The following is a 14,044-nucleotide window of genomic DNA, read 5'->3' as shown; positions in this document are numbered from 1 at the left end:
GGTTCGCCCCAGGATCCTCCCTCTGTGGAGGCCACCTGGCTTGCTGAGGGCTGCTCCCAGTGGACATGGCTGGGGCTCTGCTGAGGTGGCTGGCTCTGGCCTTGCTGAGAAGCTGGAAACAGCAGATGCAGAGCAAGCCAGGAGAAAGGAATCTGCAAGAGCTCAGTCTTTTCTTCCCTTGTTCTTCCTCAAATGAAAGAAAACCAACATAAAACCAAGACCGCATTGCAGCATGAAGGTGCAGGGTAGGTGTGGGTGGCTGGGCCTGCCTCTGCGTGTGTCGCCCTGTTCTCCTCCCCTGCCTTCTCTTAAGCCCTTGTCCACCTGCCCTGGGTGATGGCCCCCACCCTGGGATGTTTTGCTGATCCTGAGGCTGGGGCTTCAGAAGCCTGGCTCTACACGACCCTCCTGGGAAGCTTGGAGGCAGGGACCCATCTCTGGCCCTGGCCCAGACTAATGTATCAGAAGCGCTGGGCAAGGCTTGGAGGGCTGTGCACCTGCAGAGCCCCCCACGTGGGGCTCATGTGGCCATGGGCCAGGTTTGGGTACAGTGTTTGAAGTAGTTCCTTCATTGGCTCACTGTTCTTGCTGCAGTTACAGTAATTGAATTCCCAGGAGATCCCAGAAACTGTTCCGTCAATATGTCTGTCGTCTTCCAGAGTGCATTGAACGAATCCCATGGATTGCTCCCGAGTGTGTGGAGGACTCCAAGAATCTGAGTGTGGCTGCTGACAAGTGGAGCTTTGGAACCACGCTCTGGGAAATCTGCTACAATGGCGAGATCCCCTTGAAAGACAAGACTCTGATTGAGGTGAGCAGGTTGTTTCCCAGACATGAGGCAAATGAGGGCTCTCAGGCACCTGTGGGCTTCCCAGAAGTTGTCGGAAGCCTGGCACTGTGAGAAGAGACAGGCATGGGTTTGAATCTCTTCACAGGCTTACTGGCTGTGTGACCTCACAAATGTAACAACTTCCGTGAGCCTCAGTTTCGTAATCTGTATAATGGGGATAAACAATAACTACTTTGTAGGGCTGTTGTGAAAATTAAATAATGCATATAGGGTGACAGGCACACAATACAAGCTCAATAGATGTTATAGTATTATATATCTGAGATTTTAAGTGGCTGTTAGCAAAATTAACCCATAAATATGTATTGAAATCTTATCATGTGTCAGGCATCAAGCTAGGGAAAAGCTGGTGTTTCACAATAAAACAGACACAGGCCTTGCCTTTCCTTGGGGGCCTTAGGGTATGGTAGGGAGTTAGGCTAAAATAACAGTGGTAAGAATTCCAGAAAGAATACCTGAAAGTGTCACCCCAAGAGCCCTGCAAATTAGGTAGGGCGGTGTCATTACCCTCATTTGACAGATAAGGTAACTGAGACTCAGGTAGCCCCACTCACCTAGGTTCCTCAGCTAGAATGCAGAACAGGTGAGCTGTGGACCTCTCCTCCAAATCTACCTGTGGGAAAAGTGAAGACTCTAACTCCAAAGGGGTAAAGTAGTAAAAATCACAATGAAAGACCACTCTCCCTTCATCTCAGTCACTGTCATTGGAATGTGCTCCGTGTGTTTAGAGGAGCAGGCATCGCTTCCAGCTGTGAGAGCCTGGTTTCAGTGCTGTGCGGGGAGCCCAGGTAGTTTGGTGTGCCTGGCCTTGAGTGTCTGGAGTGGGGAAAGGGAAAGGAGTAACAGTGATCAGGTGGGAAATGCCATTTGGGTTCAGATTTTTAAACGCCCTGATTCCAGGCTGCAGAGCCTGCAGTTTACTGAGGCATGGGACAAGGAAGGATTTGGGTGGAGGAGGGAGAGGCTTGGAGGTTGGCCTTGGGATGTTCTTCTGGGTGCAGTAGCTGGGATGGACAGACTAAGGAGAGACCCAGAGGGAGACAGGGCCCTGAGGCACATCCAGAAATGGCAGTGGGAGTTCAGAGTGCAGGGTGGGAGATGCTGAAGAGGTAGAACCTTTACAACTTGCCAGTTAAAGATGGTGCAGGACTTGGGAAAGGATCTCAACCCCAGGGGGAAGCCATCAGATCTACAGATATACTATTTGGAATTTTCAGCATAGGCTTTTGGGAAACTCATTTTTATTTTTAACTTCCTTGGAAATGAAACAACATGCTATTTGTCATCAGTCAGTATTTGTTGAGCACGTGCTGCGTTCCTGTCTCTGAACAGCATACAGGGTGGTGTAAGGAAGGACCTATGTCTTTAATAAAATAGGGGATAGGGATCTCTTTCCACCTAAGTCCCCTTGGGTTAGATGGCTTTTCTGCAGGCTGCACTGATGCAGGGACAAGGGCAGCTCTCAGCTTCTTAATTCCAGTTCTCCCTCCTCCCCGTCCTCTAGGGCCTGCCCACCCCACCCCACCCCACCCCACCCCAGGGCCCAGGGGAACCAGAGAGGAACTTAGTACCCTTGGAGTCCAGCTACGGAGTAGAAACTGGAATGCAGTGGTTTCATCTTCCAAAAGTAGCATAAGTTCTTTGTTTCTAAATTTTAAAGTAATAAACAGTTGAAGAAAATTTAAAAACGAAACTATTAAAGAAAATAGCAATCACTGCATTCTTGTCATCCCTGACCATTGTTAACACTTTGGCATTTTGTCTTCCAGCCTGTTTGTATCTTTCTTTTTTAAACAAAATTGGGACCATGCTAGATAGAGTTACAATTCTGAGTTTTTAAATTTAATATTGCCAGTGCTTTCTCCTGTGAGATTAAATCATAATTTTTAAAAATTTAATGTAAGAGTTAATTGTTTTGTTTAATTTATTTGACTGATTTTATATTTGGCATTTGAGTTTTCAAATTTCCAGTGTTCTGTCTAATTCTGCAGGGAACATTCTTATACATAAATATTTGTTCATATCTGATTTATTTCTGAGTCATTCAGTCATTGAAATTAATATATCAAAGGGTTTGAAGAATCTGAAGATTTTTGTATATGTTGCCCAATTGTATTCCAGAAAGGTTGCATGCCTTTACTGGAATGAAGCTTTTTGGGGTTGGGCTATACTGCTCAGTCTCCTTGAATGCGGATGATTTAGTATTAGGACTGTGATTTCCCCACGCAAGAATAAGGCAACAGAAACACACGTTTATGAAACCTGCCTGTAAATGGAGATGCTGAGAATCGAATGAGGAATTGGCAATTCCTTCTGACCTGGGGCTGAGGAGTTTGTAAGTGGTTCGTTTGGTTTCTTCCATGTGCCCCTCTTGTTTACAGAAAGAGAGATTCTATGAAAGCCGGTGCAGGCCGGTGACACCGTCGTGTAAGGAGCTGGCTGACCTCATGACCCGCTGCATGAACTACGACCCCAATCAGAGGCCCTTCTTTCGAGCCATCATGAGAGACATTAATAAGCTTGAAGAGCAGAGTAAGACCTGCCATGTGTGGTTTTAACCCAGCTCAGGGAGAAACAAGAGCCTGGGTGGCAATCCCTGGCAATTGCCTGCCTTTCACTCTGTTTTCTTTTCTCTTCTGTTAGATCCAGATATTGTTTCAGAAAAAAAACCAGCAACCGAAGTGGACCCCACACATTTTGAAAAGCGCTTCCTAAAGAGGATCCGTGACTTGGGAGAGGTAAGTTACACCCATGCTTCTCATGCTGACAGCAGAGCCCTCCGCCCTCCACAATGCCTCTCTCTGCACGTACGGCTGCTCTCCATTCTTTCTCATTTTGGGGCCAGGCCCATGAGAGAAAGCACCTTACTGCATTTGGGGGCCACTTTCATCACGAGGGATTGTGTTTTTCTCCAAGTGACACACGGGCAGTGACGGAATGCATGTCTTTGCTAGCACGTGCGACTGCGTATGCACACAGGACTCTGGGAAGCTCCCTTGAGAGACTTGATTTTTCTCTACAGGACAGAAGAGAATGGAAAGAAAGAGAGGTGGGGGAGTAGGTATACATATGGTGGAATAGGAAAATCCCTGCCTCTGACTTTCCTGGGCATATATATCCTGTAAGCTCTCTCTTTTTTTCTTCCCACTCTGCAAGAGACAGGGTGTGTCCCAGGCTGGAGTGCAGTGGTGCGATCATAGCTCACTGTATGTAGCCTCAACTTCCCAAGCTCAAGCAGTCTTCCTGTCTCAGCCTCCTGAGGAGCTGGGACTACAGGCGCACTCCCCTATGCTGGCTAATATTTTTTATTGTAGAAATGGGGTCTCACTATGTTGCCCACACTGCTTTCAAACTCCTGGCCTCAAGCAAGGAGGCCTCTCAAAGTGCTGGAATTACAGGCAAGCCACCACACCCAGCCCTATAAGGCTCTTTAAATGAGGGATAGGTTTAATGCACAGAATCCCAAAATAGCAGCTTTTCTTTGGACCTTAAATGGGAGTTTCCAAACAGTTAATTGTGACTAGAGAGGCTAATGAGATTGTGTCTTTATACAGATTTTCTGTAGTCTGGTTAATGAAACAGACTGGATACATCTCCAGTATCTGCTGTGTGCCAGCCTCTGTGCCAGGCATTGTCACAAGCATGGCATCTTTAGTTCCTCACACTGTCCCCAAGGAGGCCAGTTTCTGTATACAGTGAGTGCATCAGGAACCAGCTCAGATTTGGGGACTTGGCCACCACTGTCACTGTCAGGTGGCTTGACTGGGACCTGATCTCATGTCTTCTGAAGACTCCTTCATGCACTTGCTCTTTTCAGCTACACTGTGGGGCTTTTCCTATAACATGAGCCCAGGGCTTTCAGAGAATAGCACAGTTGTCCTACAGGCCCAGAAATAACCTTCATTTCCTGTGGGTTACATGTTCATGGAAACTGGGATTGATGAGTTGGTTCATTGTCACCTGCTACTTTCCTTGTCTCAGCTCAGTAACTGAGGGAACAGGCTGTAGTGAGCAGGTACAGTCCAGGTGAGAGGCTTCTGCCTGCAATGTCAGACAGCGAGAACCCCTGGCCCTCAGGGGAACAGCTGTGAGGAGCAAGACTTCTCTGAGTGTGTTCCGTGGCCTAGGCTGGGGCTTCTCTGATAACAGCACATGCATCTTTCCCTCCAGGGCCACTTTGGGAAGGTTGAGCTCTGCAGGTATGACCCCGAAGGGGACAATACAGGGGAGCAGGTGGCTGTCAAATCTCTGAAGCCTGAGAGTGGAGGTAACCACATAGCTGATCTGAAAAAGGAAATCGAAATCCTAAGGAACCTCTATCATGAGAACATTGTGAAGTACAAAGGAATCTGCACGGAAGACGGTATGTTGTGCAAGGTGGGGTCTGGTTTAAGAAGATAGTGACTGTCTAGGGTCATAAAGGCCAGTACAGAACAGGCAGTCCGTGGCCTTCTCTGGGCCATCTGACATGCCAGCTGGTGGTTCCCATACACTCTCAAGGTTTCCAAGTTATATGTATTGTCAAATCCCTCAGCAGCTGCAGGGCTCTTAAGGAGGCCACCCAGTCCCCCTCTCAGCCAGGGACTGTTTCCAGCACTGTCTCTCCACGTTGCTTGCACTATGCCTTATGAAACTAATACCCACCCCTGCCTCCACCTGCTTCCCTGTTCTGATCCAGTACTAGCCAGGGTATTTCATTTTCTAGTTGTCTAAATGAAGGTGGCAAGTAATATTTACTAATAATTATATCTTATTTGCAAGCCAGCATCTATGCATGGTAGTGAAATTGGCAGTAAACTGATGGTAATTTTTGAAAATGATCATTTGCCTGTGGGTTACAAAGCACTATTATCTCATGAGTGCGTATGCCTGTGAGGTAGGTACACTAGTGTAGTCTCCATTCACTGCTGAGGATGCTGAAGCATAAGAGGTCAGGTAACTTGCCTGTGATGAAGGGGTAAAGCTAATATCAAGTCAGGGCCTCTGTCTCAGATCCTGTGTTCTTTCCTCTCTCACGGTTCCCTCATTTGGCAGCCTCAGACTGACGGGTGTTTTTTTCTAAACAGGTGGAAATGGTATTAAGCTCATCATGGAATTTCTGCCTTCAGGAAGCCTTAAGGAATATCTTCCAAAGAATAAGAACAAAATTAACCTCAAACAGCAGCTAAAATATGCCGTTCAGATTTGTAAGGTAAAAAAATAAAGACAGCATGTCACAGGTTAAGACATCAGGCACTCTGTCCTGGGTAATCGGTTTGTAATTTGACTCCGAGTGGGAAAGCTGATAATAATTATACTAAGTTTGTTTTTCTCTGCATTATTGGGATGAAGTTAGCCTCTACTAAGAAAGTAAATGGATTTAAGTATGGTTGTTTTAACGTGTATTTTTTGAATCAATTTGGTCTTAATATTCTTGCATGAAAGTCAGAACCAAAAAAATTGTCAGGGATATATGAATGAAATGACATTTCTGTTTTGTTCTGATGCAGTGATAGACAGTACAATCAAAAGTGACTTTAGCAATGTGTTTGACCTTTACTTCTCTCCCCCAGGGGATGGACTATTTGGGTTCTCGGCAGTATGTTCACCGGGACTTAGCAGCAAGAAATGTCCTTGTTGAGAGTGAACACCAAGTGAAAATTGGAGACTTTGGTTTAACCAAAGCAATTGAAACCGATAAGGAGTATTACACAGTCAAGGACGACCGGGACAGCCCCGTGTTTTGGTAACTGAGTCAAACCGCTAGGTTTTATCAGTGCTTCATAGAGCTTACACTGTTTTGGTAGGCCGTTTCTGGCTATATTAATGTCTCTCATTCCTCTGGCCTGAGTCAAGGTTAGAGAAGGTTTAGAACATTTGGAATTGATTGATATTTACCTTTAAGAAACACATCTTTCAGGCTGTTTCATTGAAGGCAGCCTATATAAATGCCTGAGCTTCATATCATGCTGTCTTCCAAGGAATGAGAGAAATCTAACCACCAGCTCGGCATTCCCAGCTTCCCAGGAGAGGGCATTCATCTGACGTAGTTCTTAAAACTGTGGGCAGGTGGAGTGGATCTGGTTCCTTTCTTAAACACATCCCTGCAGGACAGAGGGGGCACTGCAGATTCAGGGGACAGAGCAGAGCAAAACCTATGGGAGACCTGTCTCTCATGAATCACCAGAGTCCCCCAGATTAGAGGGCCACACACTGGCTATGACCATGTCTCAGCAGGGAACAGTCCAGGGGAGAGGCTGCTTATGTCTTTACTCCACCCTGCCACATAACCAATTCACACTTCCTGAGGTACATCTGATATGGACACAAACATAAACCTCTCCCACTTATGAAGCCTAAACTTACTCGTTTTAAGAAAATACATCAGGGTCCTGCTTTGTGCTCGGTACTGGAGATATGGTGAACAAGTAGGCCGAGTTTAGAGTTTAACAGGTTAGGCAGCCAGTGGCATGGAGCAGTAAACATACAGAAGGGTTCGGGGTTTGGTTTTTTTGGAAGGTCCTATTTAGATGAAACCTGAAAAATTCATGCGGGTTTAGATAGATGGTGGCAGGACAGCATGCGTGACTAAGAATGAGACAAGAGCAGATTTCCCAGAAACTGAAACTCAGTGAGGTTGGATCATGGAATATAAGGTTCCCAGGAGGAAGCTGAGTCACAGAGCTGGGACTTCATCTCAAGAGCAATGGGATGCTGCTGGAGGGTTTAAGGATGGAGACTTCATTGTTGTTTTTATTATGCTTTAAGTTCTGGGGTACATGTGCAGAACTTGCAGGGTTGTTGCATAGGTACACACATGCCATGGTGGTTTGCTGCCTTCATCCCCCGTCACCTACATCAGGCATTTCTCCCAATGTTATCCCTCCCCAACCTCCCCACCTCCCGCTATCCCTCCCCTAAAAAGATGGAATGGAATGAAGGGAACAAGATTGGAGCCAGGGAATCTGATTTGGTTGCTTCAACAGCCTAGGCCAGAGCCAGTGACAGCATGAACTAGGACAGTGACTGGGATAGTGACAGTGGGATTTGAGAGAGGTGAGTAGGTTCAAGGAGTATTTAAGGAGATTGGGTGCAGTGGAGTGCCTTCATTTCTGGCTTGGGCAAGTGGGTGTCATTCAGCAAAATAGGTAATGCTGGAAGAGGATTGGACAGTGACGCCACATTGGGCAGTGAGGCCACTGCTGTCTCATTTTGAGCCTGCAGGCAAATCAGAGCTGGGTCTTACCATCACATGGGCACCTCCTCCTGTACCCTTAGAATATGTGCTCAGTGAAATGAAGAGCACAGACTTGTGTTATTTTAGGGCAGATGTGCGCTACCAAGAGCCTGTAAAGGATACTGTTCTGTAGGTCAGATGTGCACCACAGCAGCATATACATGTAAAACATGTAATACAAACTCAGATTAAATTCTAAGAAAAACCAAAGAGGTGATTTTTCAGTTACCCTATAATGTCGGTAGGAATGTGCCTCCCAGGAAATGAAGTTTCGTGTTCTGCTTCCTTTCAAGGTATGCTCCAGAATGTTTAATGCAATCTAAATTTTATATTGCCTCTGATGTCTGGTCTTTTGGAGTCACTTTGCATGAGCTGCTGACTTACTGTGATTCAGATTCTAGTCCCATGGCCGTAAGTCCTACTTTTCTCTTCATTTGAATCCAGTACCCATTTAAAATGTGTCCATCCCTCTGCTTGGTAACTTTTGTTTTTAAATGGAATCCAATCAATATATTATAATGGAAAATGTCACTTTCCCACTTAACTTGGGTTTGCTACTTGACAGTTATTTGTGGCTAACTCTCAAGTGTTGCTTTCACAATGAGTCCAGAGTTTTATAGGATGACCTTGACTCTTAAGGATTTTATCTGTGTGGAGATGAAGTACAGTTTTATGGGAGAATGAGCAAGTTAAGTGGGGTAGCATTGGGTAGGGACCAGCCTTGTCTGTGCCCCTTTATTCCTAAATTAGATCATTTTCATGGAAACAGACTCCTTGACCAGCACAAGGAGTGGTTGGTAGAGTCTAAGACATTGGTTAGAGACAGATCATTGAGAGATAATAAGGATTTTGGATTTTATTTAAAGTTACTAAGAAAAGCCTTTTTATTGCTACTTAAGTTTCCAGTTTATTATAGATATTTCACCTTAATCTATTTGACATTTATGTAAATACGTGCAAAGTTAAACATTTGGTTTGATTTTATTTTAAATAGTTGTTCCTGAAAATGATAGGCCCAACCCATGGCCAGATGACAGTCACAAGACTTGTGAATACATTAAAAGAAGGAAAACGCTTGCCGTGTCCACCTAACTGTCCAGATGAGGTATCTATGGGTCATGTCACAGTAATAACACTCCATTTCTCTTATGTTTTCACAGCTTGAGTTATCCAGCAATGGGTAGAGTGGACAGTGAGGAAATGATGCAGTGAAGTCCCGTGAAATAGTTTTTTGAAGCTGAATTTCACATAAGATATTTGAGAAATCACCTTTGGGGCTAGATGATAGCCACCAGTTAGGTTCAGAGCAAGGATTTCCTCCAAAACCCAGCCCCTCTTTATCCACTTGCTTGCTCCAAAGGGGTAGATTTTGGTGTAGCCCTAGTGTGACAGATAGATACATATAATTGCGTTTTTTTTGTGTGTAAGTAAGTTTATCTCACTTATTAGTAGCATTTATAATATGTATTCAAAGTGAATTGAACCTTTAATACTAAACTCTAGAGACTGTAAGACACACTGAACAGTGTGAGTCAGCGAGTGAGGCAGCCAGTCTGGAAAGTTCAAATCTGAACTCAGCTTCACCCTCTAACTGGTTTATAGGAATAACCTGGATTTTACTGAAGTCAGTCAGTCAACACTTGAGCTTCTCAAACGTTAAAATACTATTTATGAACTAGAGTTGTATCCCATGTTCTGTATTTTAAACTATCCAAATAAATACTGTTGTTTTAAGGAAAAAAGTCACATTTCCAAAATTATTTTCTTACTCTTGGTTTTTTCTATATATTTTTTAAAGTTCCCAAATCTAACATTTTTACTGTTCTTTCTTTTTACAGGTTTATCATCTTATGAGGAAATGCTGGGAATTCCAACCATCCAATCGGACAAGCTTTCAGAGCCTTATTGAAGGATTTGAAGCACTTTTAAAATAAATAAGAAGCATGAATAACATTTAAATTCCACAGATTATCAAGTCCTCCTCCCCCAACAAATACCCAAGCCATTTTTTAAAACTTTGTAATGAAGAAGGAGGTTTGTGTTCTGTCCAAAAAAAGTCACTTAACTCATACTTGAGTACATATACACATATAAGGCACACTGTGGTGCTTAATGTAAGGACTTCCTCTTTAAATTTGGTACCAGTAACTTAGTGACACATAATGACAACCAAAATATTTGAAAGCACTTTTTTAAGCACTCCTCCTTGTGGAAAGAATATACCACCATTTCGTCTGGCTAGTTCACCATCACAACTGTATACCAAAAATGGGATTTTTGAAAGCAAGAGGAGACGACCAAAATAATGTCTCAAGATGATTGCTTTTCCCTGCTGCCAGCTGATCTGAAATGTTTTTCTGGCACATTAAGTAATTATAAATAAAGATTGATGGACTTAGCCCTCAAATTTCAATATCTATACAGTTCTAGACATGCATTCTTAAAATATATTAGATACCAGGTAGTATATATTGTTTCTGTACAAAAATGATTGATCGTATTCTCTCACCAGTAGGATTTAAACTTTGAGTTGTTTCTCCAGTGGCTTATCTCCTGTTCCCTTGGGTGACAACTAGTACCCATTTTTGAGAGAACTTGTTCTACACGGGGACAGCTGTGGAATAGATAATTTGCTGCATGTTAATTCGAGAAATAAATAAGCCTGTGCCAATGCTTTCCTAAGCAGTATACCTTTAATCAGAACTCATTCCCAGAGTCTGGATGCTATTACACATGCTTTTAAGAAACGTCAATGTATATCCTTTTATAACTACCACTTTGGGGCAAGCTATTCCAGCATTGGTTTTGAATGCTGTATGCAACCAGTCAGAATACCACATACACTGCACTGTTCTGAGAGTGTTTCCGTACTTACCACCTACCTACAAGGGTTGATCCCTATTTTTACCATCATCACCCTATGGTGCAACACTTGAAAGAAAAGACCCGGACTAGAGGCTATGGACTTCAAGATCCACTAAAAACAGTTTTCCGTTTGCTTGGAGGTATTTGGGTAATCAAAAATGTTTAGTCACTGATTCACTGTGACTTAAAGATCAGTGTTCATTGTGACATAAAGACTCATTAAGATCTTTATGACTAAGACCCTGAAAATCTTTTTGTTATGCTGTCTAATATTTGTTTGATGATGTTACTTTTCACCTGTTGAGCCCTAAAAAATTAAGGATTCAATGGCAACAATAAACTTGCCATTTTAATTTGTTCAGTAGCCTACATCAAGGTCTCTATCTGTGTCAAACCTGTGGCCACTCTATATGCACTTTGTTTACTCTTTATACAAATAAATATACTAAAGACTTTACATGCATGTGCCTTTTAATATTAAGATTTCATTTTCAAAGCATTTCAAACAATTTGCTTACATAGAAAAATAACAAGCAATAGAGAGTTTAGCAGGGAGGAGGGGGTGGGTTATGGTCCTTACTACTATTACCACTTTGAGTTCTCTGCACTGTTGTGCCCAGTGATAACAGGGCGCAGGCCAGTATGGATGGTATATCCACTGTTCCATAATCCACACACCTTTGTTTTAGTTCTTTCAGCCTCTTCCTTTCACTTTGCAGTTCTGATGCAAAATCCACCATCTTTCCTTTCTTCTGTTTGCACTATAGTGGGGGTGTGACTACACACTGAAGAAGCTGAGTGCAACAGGAAAATGGGAAGAAGCTGAGGGCATGAAAAACTCATTAGTCATCTGCTATATAACTGAATGATGCCTAATTTTTATCAGTTATTTATAGGTAGTATATACTTAGAAATTACCTTAAACCTTCTGTCATTTTCCAACAGAAGCCAGTAGATGAAATAAATTAGACCAAGTGAAATTCTTTACAACGCATACAACATATGTACCAATTCTAGAATTCATAATTAAAACAGGATATCCACATCATAGTTAAAAATAACAAGTTCCCAAAGTGACAAGATATTTAATGATCTGACTTCAAAAATCCTAGGATCAAGATCCCAAATTCCCTATCATCAATTATACTCATAACAATGAACAAACTTAGAAATTTCTAGATGGCAACAGGTTTCTCATGCATTTAATATCAAGGTCTTCAAGAAGTGATGTCAAAAGTCATATTCCATAAAGATAAAACTTCTTTCACAAGTAAATTGGGTTAAATAACTGATTTTTTTTACCCTAACACTATCAAAGAGTGAGAGAGAAAGCAGAGTGAGGTATAGCTTATTAGCTCAAATGGTTATAAATACTGTGACTTCTTAAAACTCCATCAGAAAGTGCAATACAGACTGCTTTACTATACTGTGGAAATAGGGCATTTAGTGATCAAAATAGGCCCCATTCTAGTCATTTGATCACTAGTCTATGCTATGAAATGAGGCACAGAAACCCATGTTCCTTTCCACTTACAAGTCTGTCTCAAAGGCTAAAGGTCTGTCTTTAGGTGAATTAAAAGGAATAGTTGCTATTAGAATTAGTGCTATTAGATCAGGATCAAGAAACTTTCTCTAAATGGCCAGATAAGTCAAAATTCAGGCCATATGGTCTTTGTAGGCCATACGGTCTCTGTTGAAGTTAATCAGTTCTGCCACTGTAGCATAAGAGTGCCACAGGCAACACGTAAATGAATGAGCATGGCAATGTCCCAATAAAATTTTATTTATGGACACTGAAATCTGAATTTCATATAAATTTCATGTCATAAATTTTTTTCCCTCCATTTAAAAATGTCAACATTAGTCTTAGCTTGCAGGCAACACAAAAGCGGGTGATAGACCAAATGTGGCCCCAGGGTGTAGTTTACCAACCCCTTTATCAGATCACCAAAGCTACTTTTCTTAAAACACCTTGTATTTTTCACAGAAGTTGGAGATGGTAAACAACATCTTAAAGCATTTGTAGTAGTGGATACCTTGGACATCACTGTCACTCTCTTACTGGGTTTAATTTTGCATGGCTGGCGTGGGCGTAACTGAGTGTGCATGTAGCGCGTCTTTATGATATTACCATCAGCACATTTGGTACTTGCACCCTTGTAGTTCTAGGAAAAGTCCTAAAAATCTATAAATGCAATTACTTCTAGGGAAGGTAAATTGAAATGCACATTGGCTTATAAGAAACTCATTCTTCTAAGGCTCAGGAAACAACACTGTTTCCCATTTATTGCTTCAAACTTTTATATATGATGTCAAAATTATTCCCAGTCCTAAAACAAGGAATATTTGAAACATTGTTAGTTTCTCCAATGGATTATAAGTTAGCACACTGATTAAGATGCATCTGACTCTAGTGGAAAATGTCCTCAATTGATGTCTCTTCTTATTGCTATTTTTTATTTGGCATTTCTGCCTGCTGCACAACACAGTTCCTTCTGGGAAATTATAAACCCGTATTTAAAGGATATGGCTAGTCTGAATGAAGTTAAGGCAGCGATGAACAGCAGAGATACTGCAGAGAACCTTAGGGGTTACAAGGAAAGAGCTTAATTCAGTACACTCGTTTCTTTTTTAAGTAAGTTTCCATGTAATATGCTCCTGTGCCCTGAGAATGCTGGTCAACACATTCCACTGAACCACCTTCTGGGGCAGAGATGAGATATGATGAGCCTCGCTTTTCATTTCTTAAAGACGACACCTATGGGAAAATAAAATTGCAGCTAGTTTTAAAATCTAAAGTTGGCTTATTCATTAAAAATATTTATAAGCATTCTACTTTCAGTTGGTAAATACAGGATAAATGCCAAAACCATCAAAAAATACACAAACCCTTTTGTTAAATAAGATTTTTAAATTTCTGTATCAGTATCACCTTTGGAATTTGTGCAAGACACAAATCAGTCTCAGCACCTTCACTCCCAACCCCAACATTTTGGGAAAAGAAAAAATTAGAGCACTGCACATAGTTGCTTTTGCTGATCACAGCTAGTTAAACCCACGGAATCAGAATATCAACACCAAATGTCAGTATTCCTCTGAAGGAGTGGCTAAGA

General features: G+C 42.3%; 2 protein-coding genes and 1 long non-coding RNA gene across 7 annotated transcripts in view; 1 reads left to right on the top strand and 2 right to left on the bottom strand.

Annotated features, from left to right (window-relative positions):
• The window catches only part of JAK1 (Janus kinase 1), a 60,678-nt gene extending 49,290 nt beyond the window's left edge, over positions 1 to 11,388 (top strand). Inside the window, exons 16-24 of the mRNA XM_021667686.2 lie at positions 660 to 811; positions 3,232 to 3,382; positions 3,494 to 3,588; positions 5,021 to 5,213; positions 5,917 to 6,041; positions 6,403 to 6,575; positions 8,360 to 8,477; positions 9,061 to 9,171; positions 9,905 to 11,388. Of these exons, the coding sequence (XP_021523361.1) occupies positions 660 to 811; positions 3,232 to 3,382; positions 3,494 to 3,588; positions 5,021 to 5,213; positions 5,917 to 6,041; positions 6,403 to 6,575; positions 8,360 to 8,477; positions 9,061 to 9,171; positions 9,905 to 10,000 (1,214 nt within the window). The 3' untranslated portion in view covers positions 10,001 to 11,388. The remainder of the gene's footprint in view (positions 1 to 659; positions 812 to 3,231; positions 3,383 to 3,493; positions 3,589 to 5,020; positions 5,214 to 5,916; positions 6,042 to 6,402; positions 6,576 to 8,359; positions 8,478 to 9,060; positions 9,172 to 9,904) is intronic.
• On the bottom strand, positions 667 to 2,577 carry LOC135273411 (uncharacterized). Its single transcript, XR_010341205.1, has 3 exons — positions 2,422 to 2,577; positions 1,405 to 1,463; positions 667 to 895 (listed from the first exon to the last, which is right to left on the bottom strand). It is a non-coding gene; the product is annotated as an uncharacterized LOC135273411 (long non-coding RNA).
• RAVER2 (ribonucleoprotein, PTB binding 2) overlaps positions 10,195 to 14,044 on the bottom strand; it is a 117,286-nt gene continuing 113,436 nt past the window's right edge. For 4 of the 5 annotated variants that reach the window (XM_064372440.1, XM_021667687.2, XM_064372441.1 and 1 more), the window contains one exon: positions 10,195 to 13,689. In XM_064372440.1, coding sequence (XP_064228510.1) covers positions 13,543 to 13,689 — 147 coding nt within the window. In that variant the 3' untranslated portion in view covers positions 10,195 to 13,542. The remainder of the gene's footprint in view (positions 13,690 to 14,044) is intronic. The other variant, XR_010341204.1, reaches the window with a different exon arrangement.

This window comes from Aotus nancymaae, unplaced genomic scaffold (assembly GCF_030222135.1).
Source record: "Aotus nancymaae isolate 86718 unplaced genomic scaffold, 86718_ANA_hifiasm-v0.15.2.pri h1tg000007l, whole genome shotgun sequence".
NCBI lineage: Eukaryota > Metazoa > Chordata > Mammalia > Primates > Aotidae > Aotus > Aotus nancymaae.
Note: the sequence above shows the minus strand (reverse complement) of the source record. Positions and strands in the feature narration are given on the sequence as shown.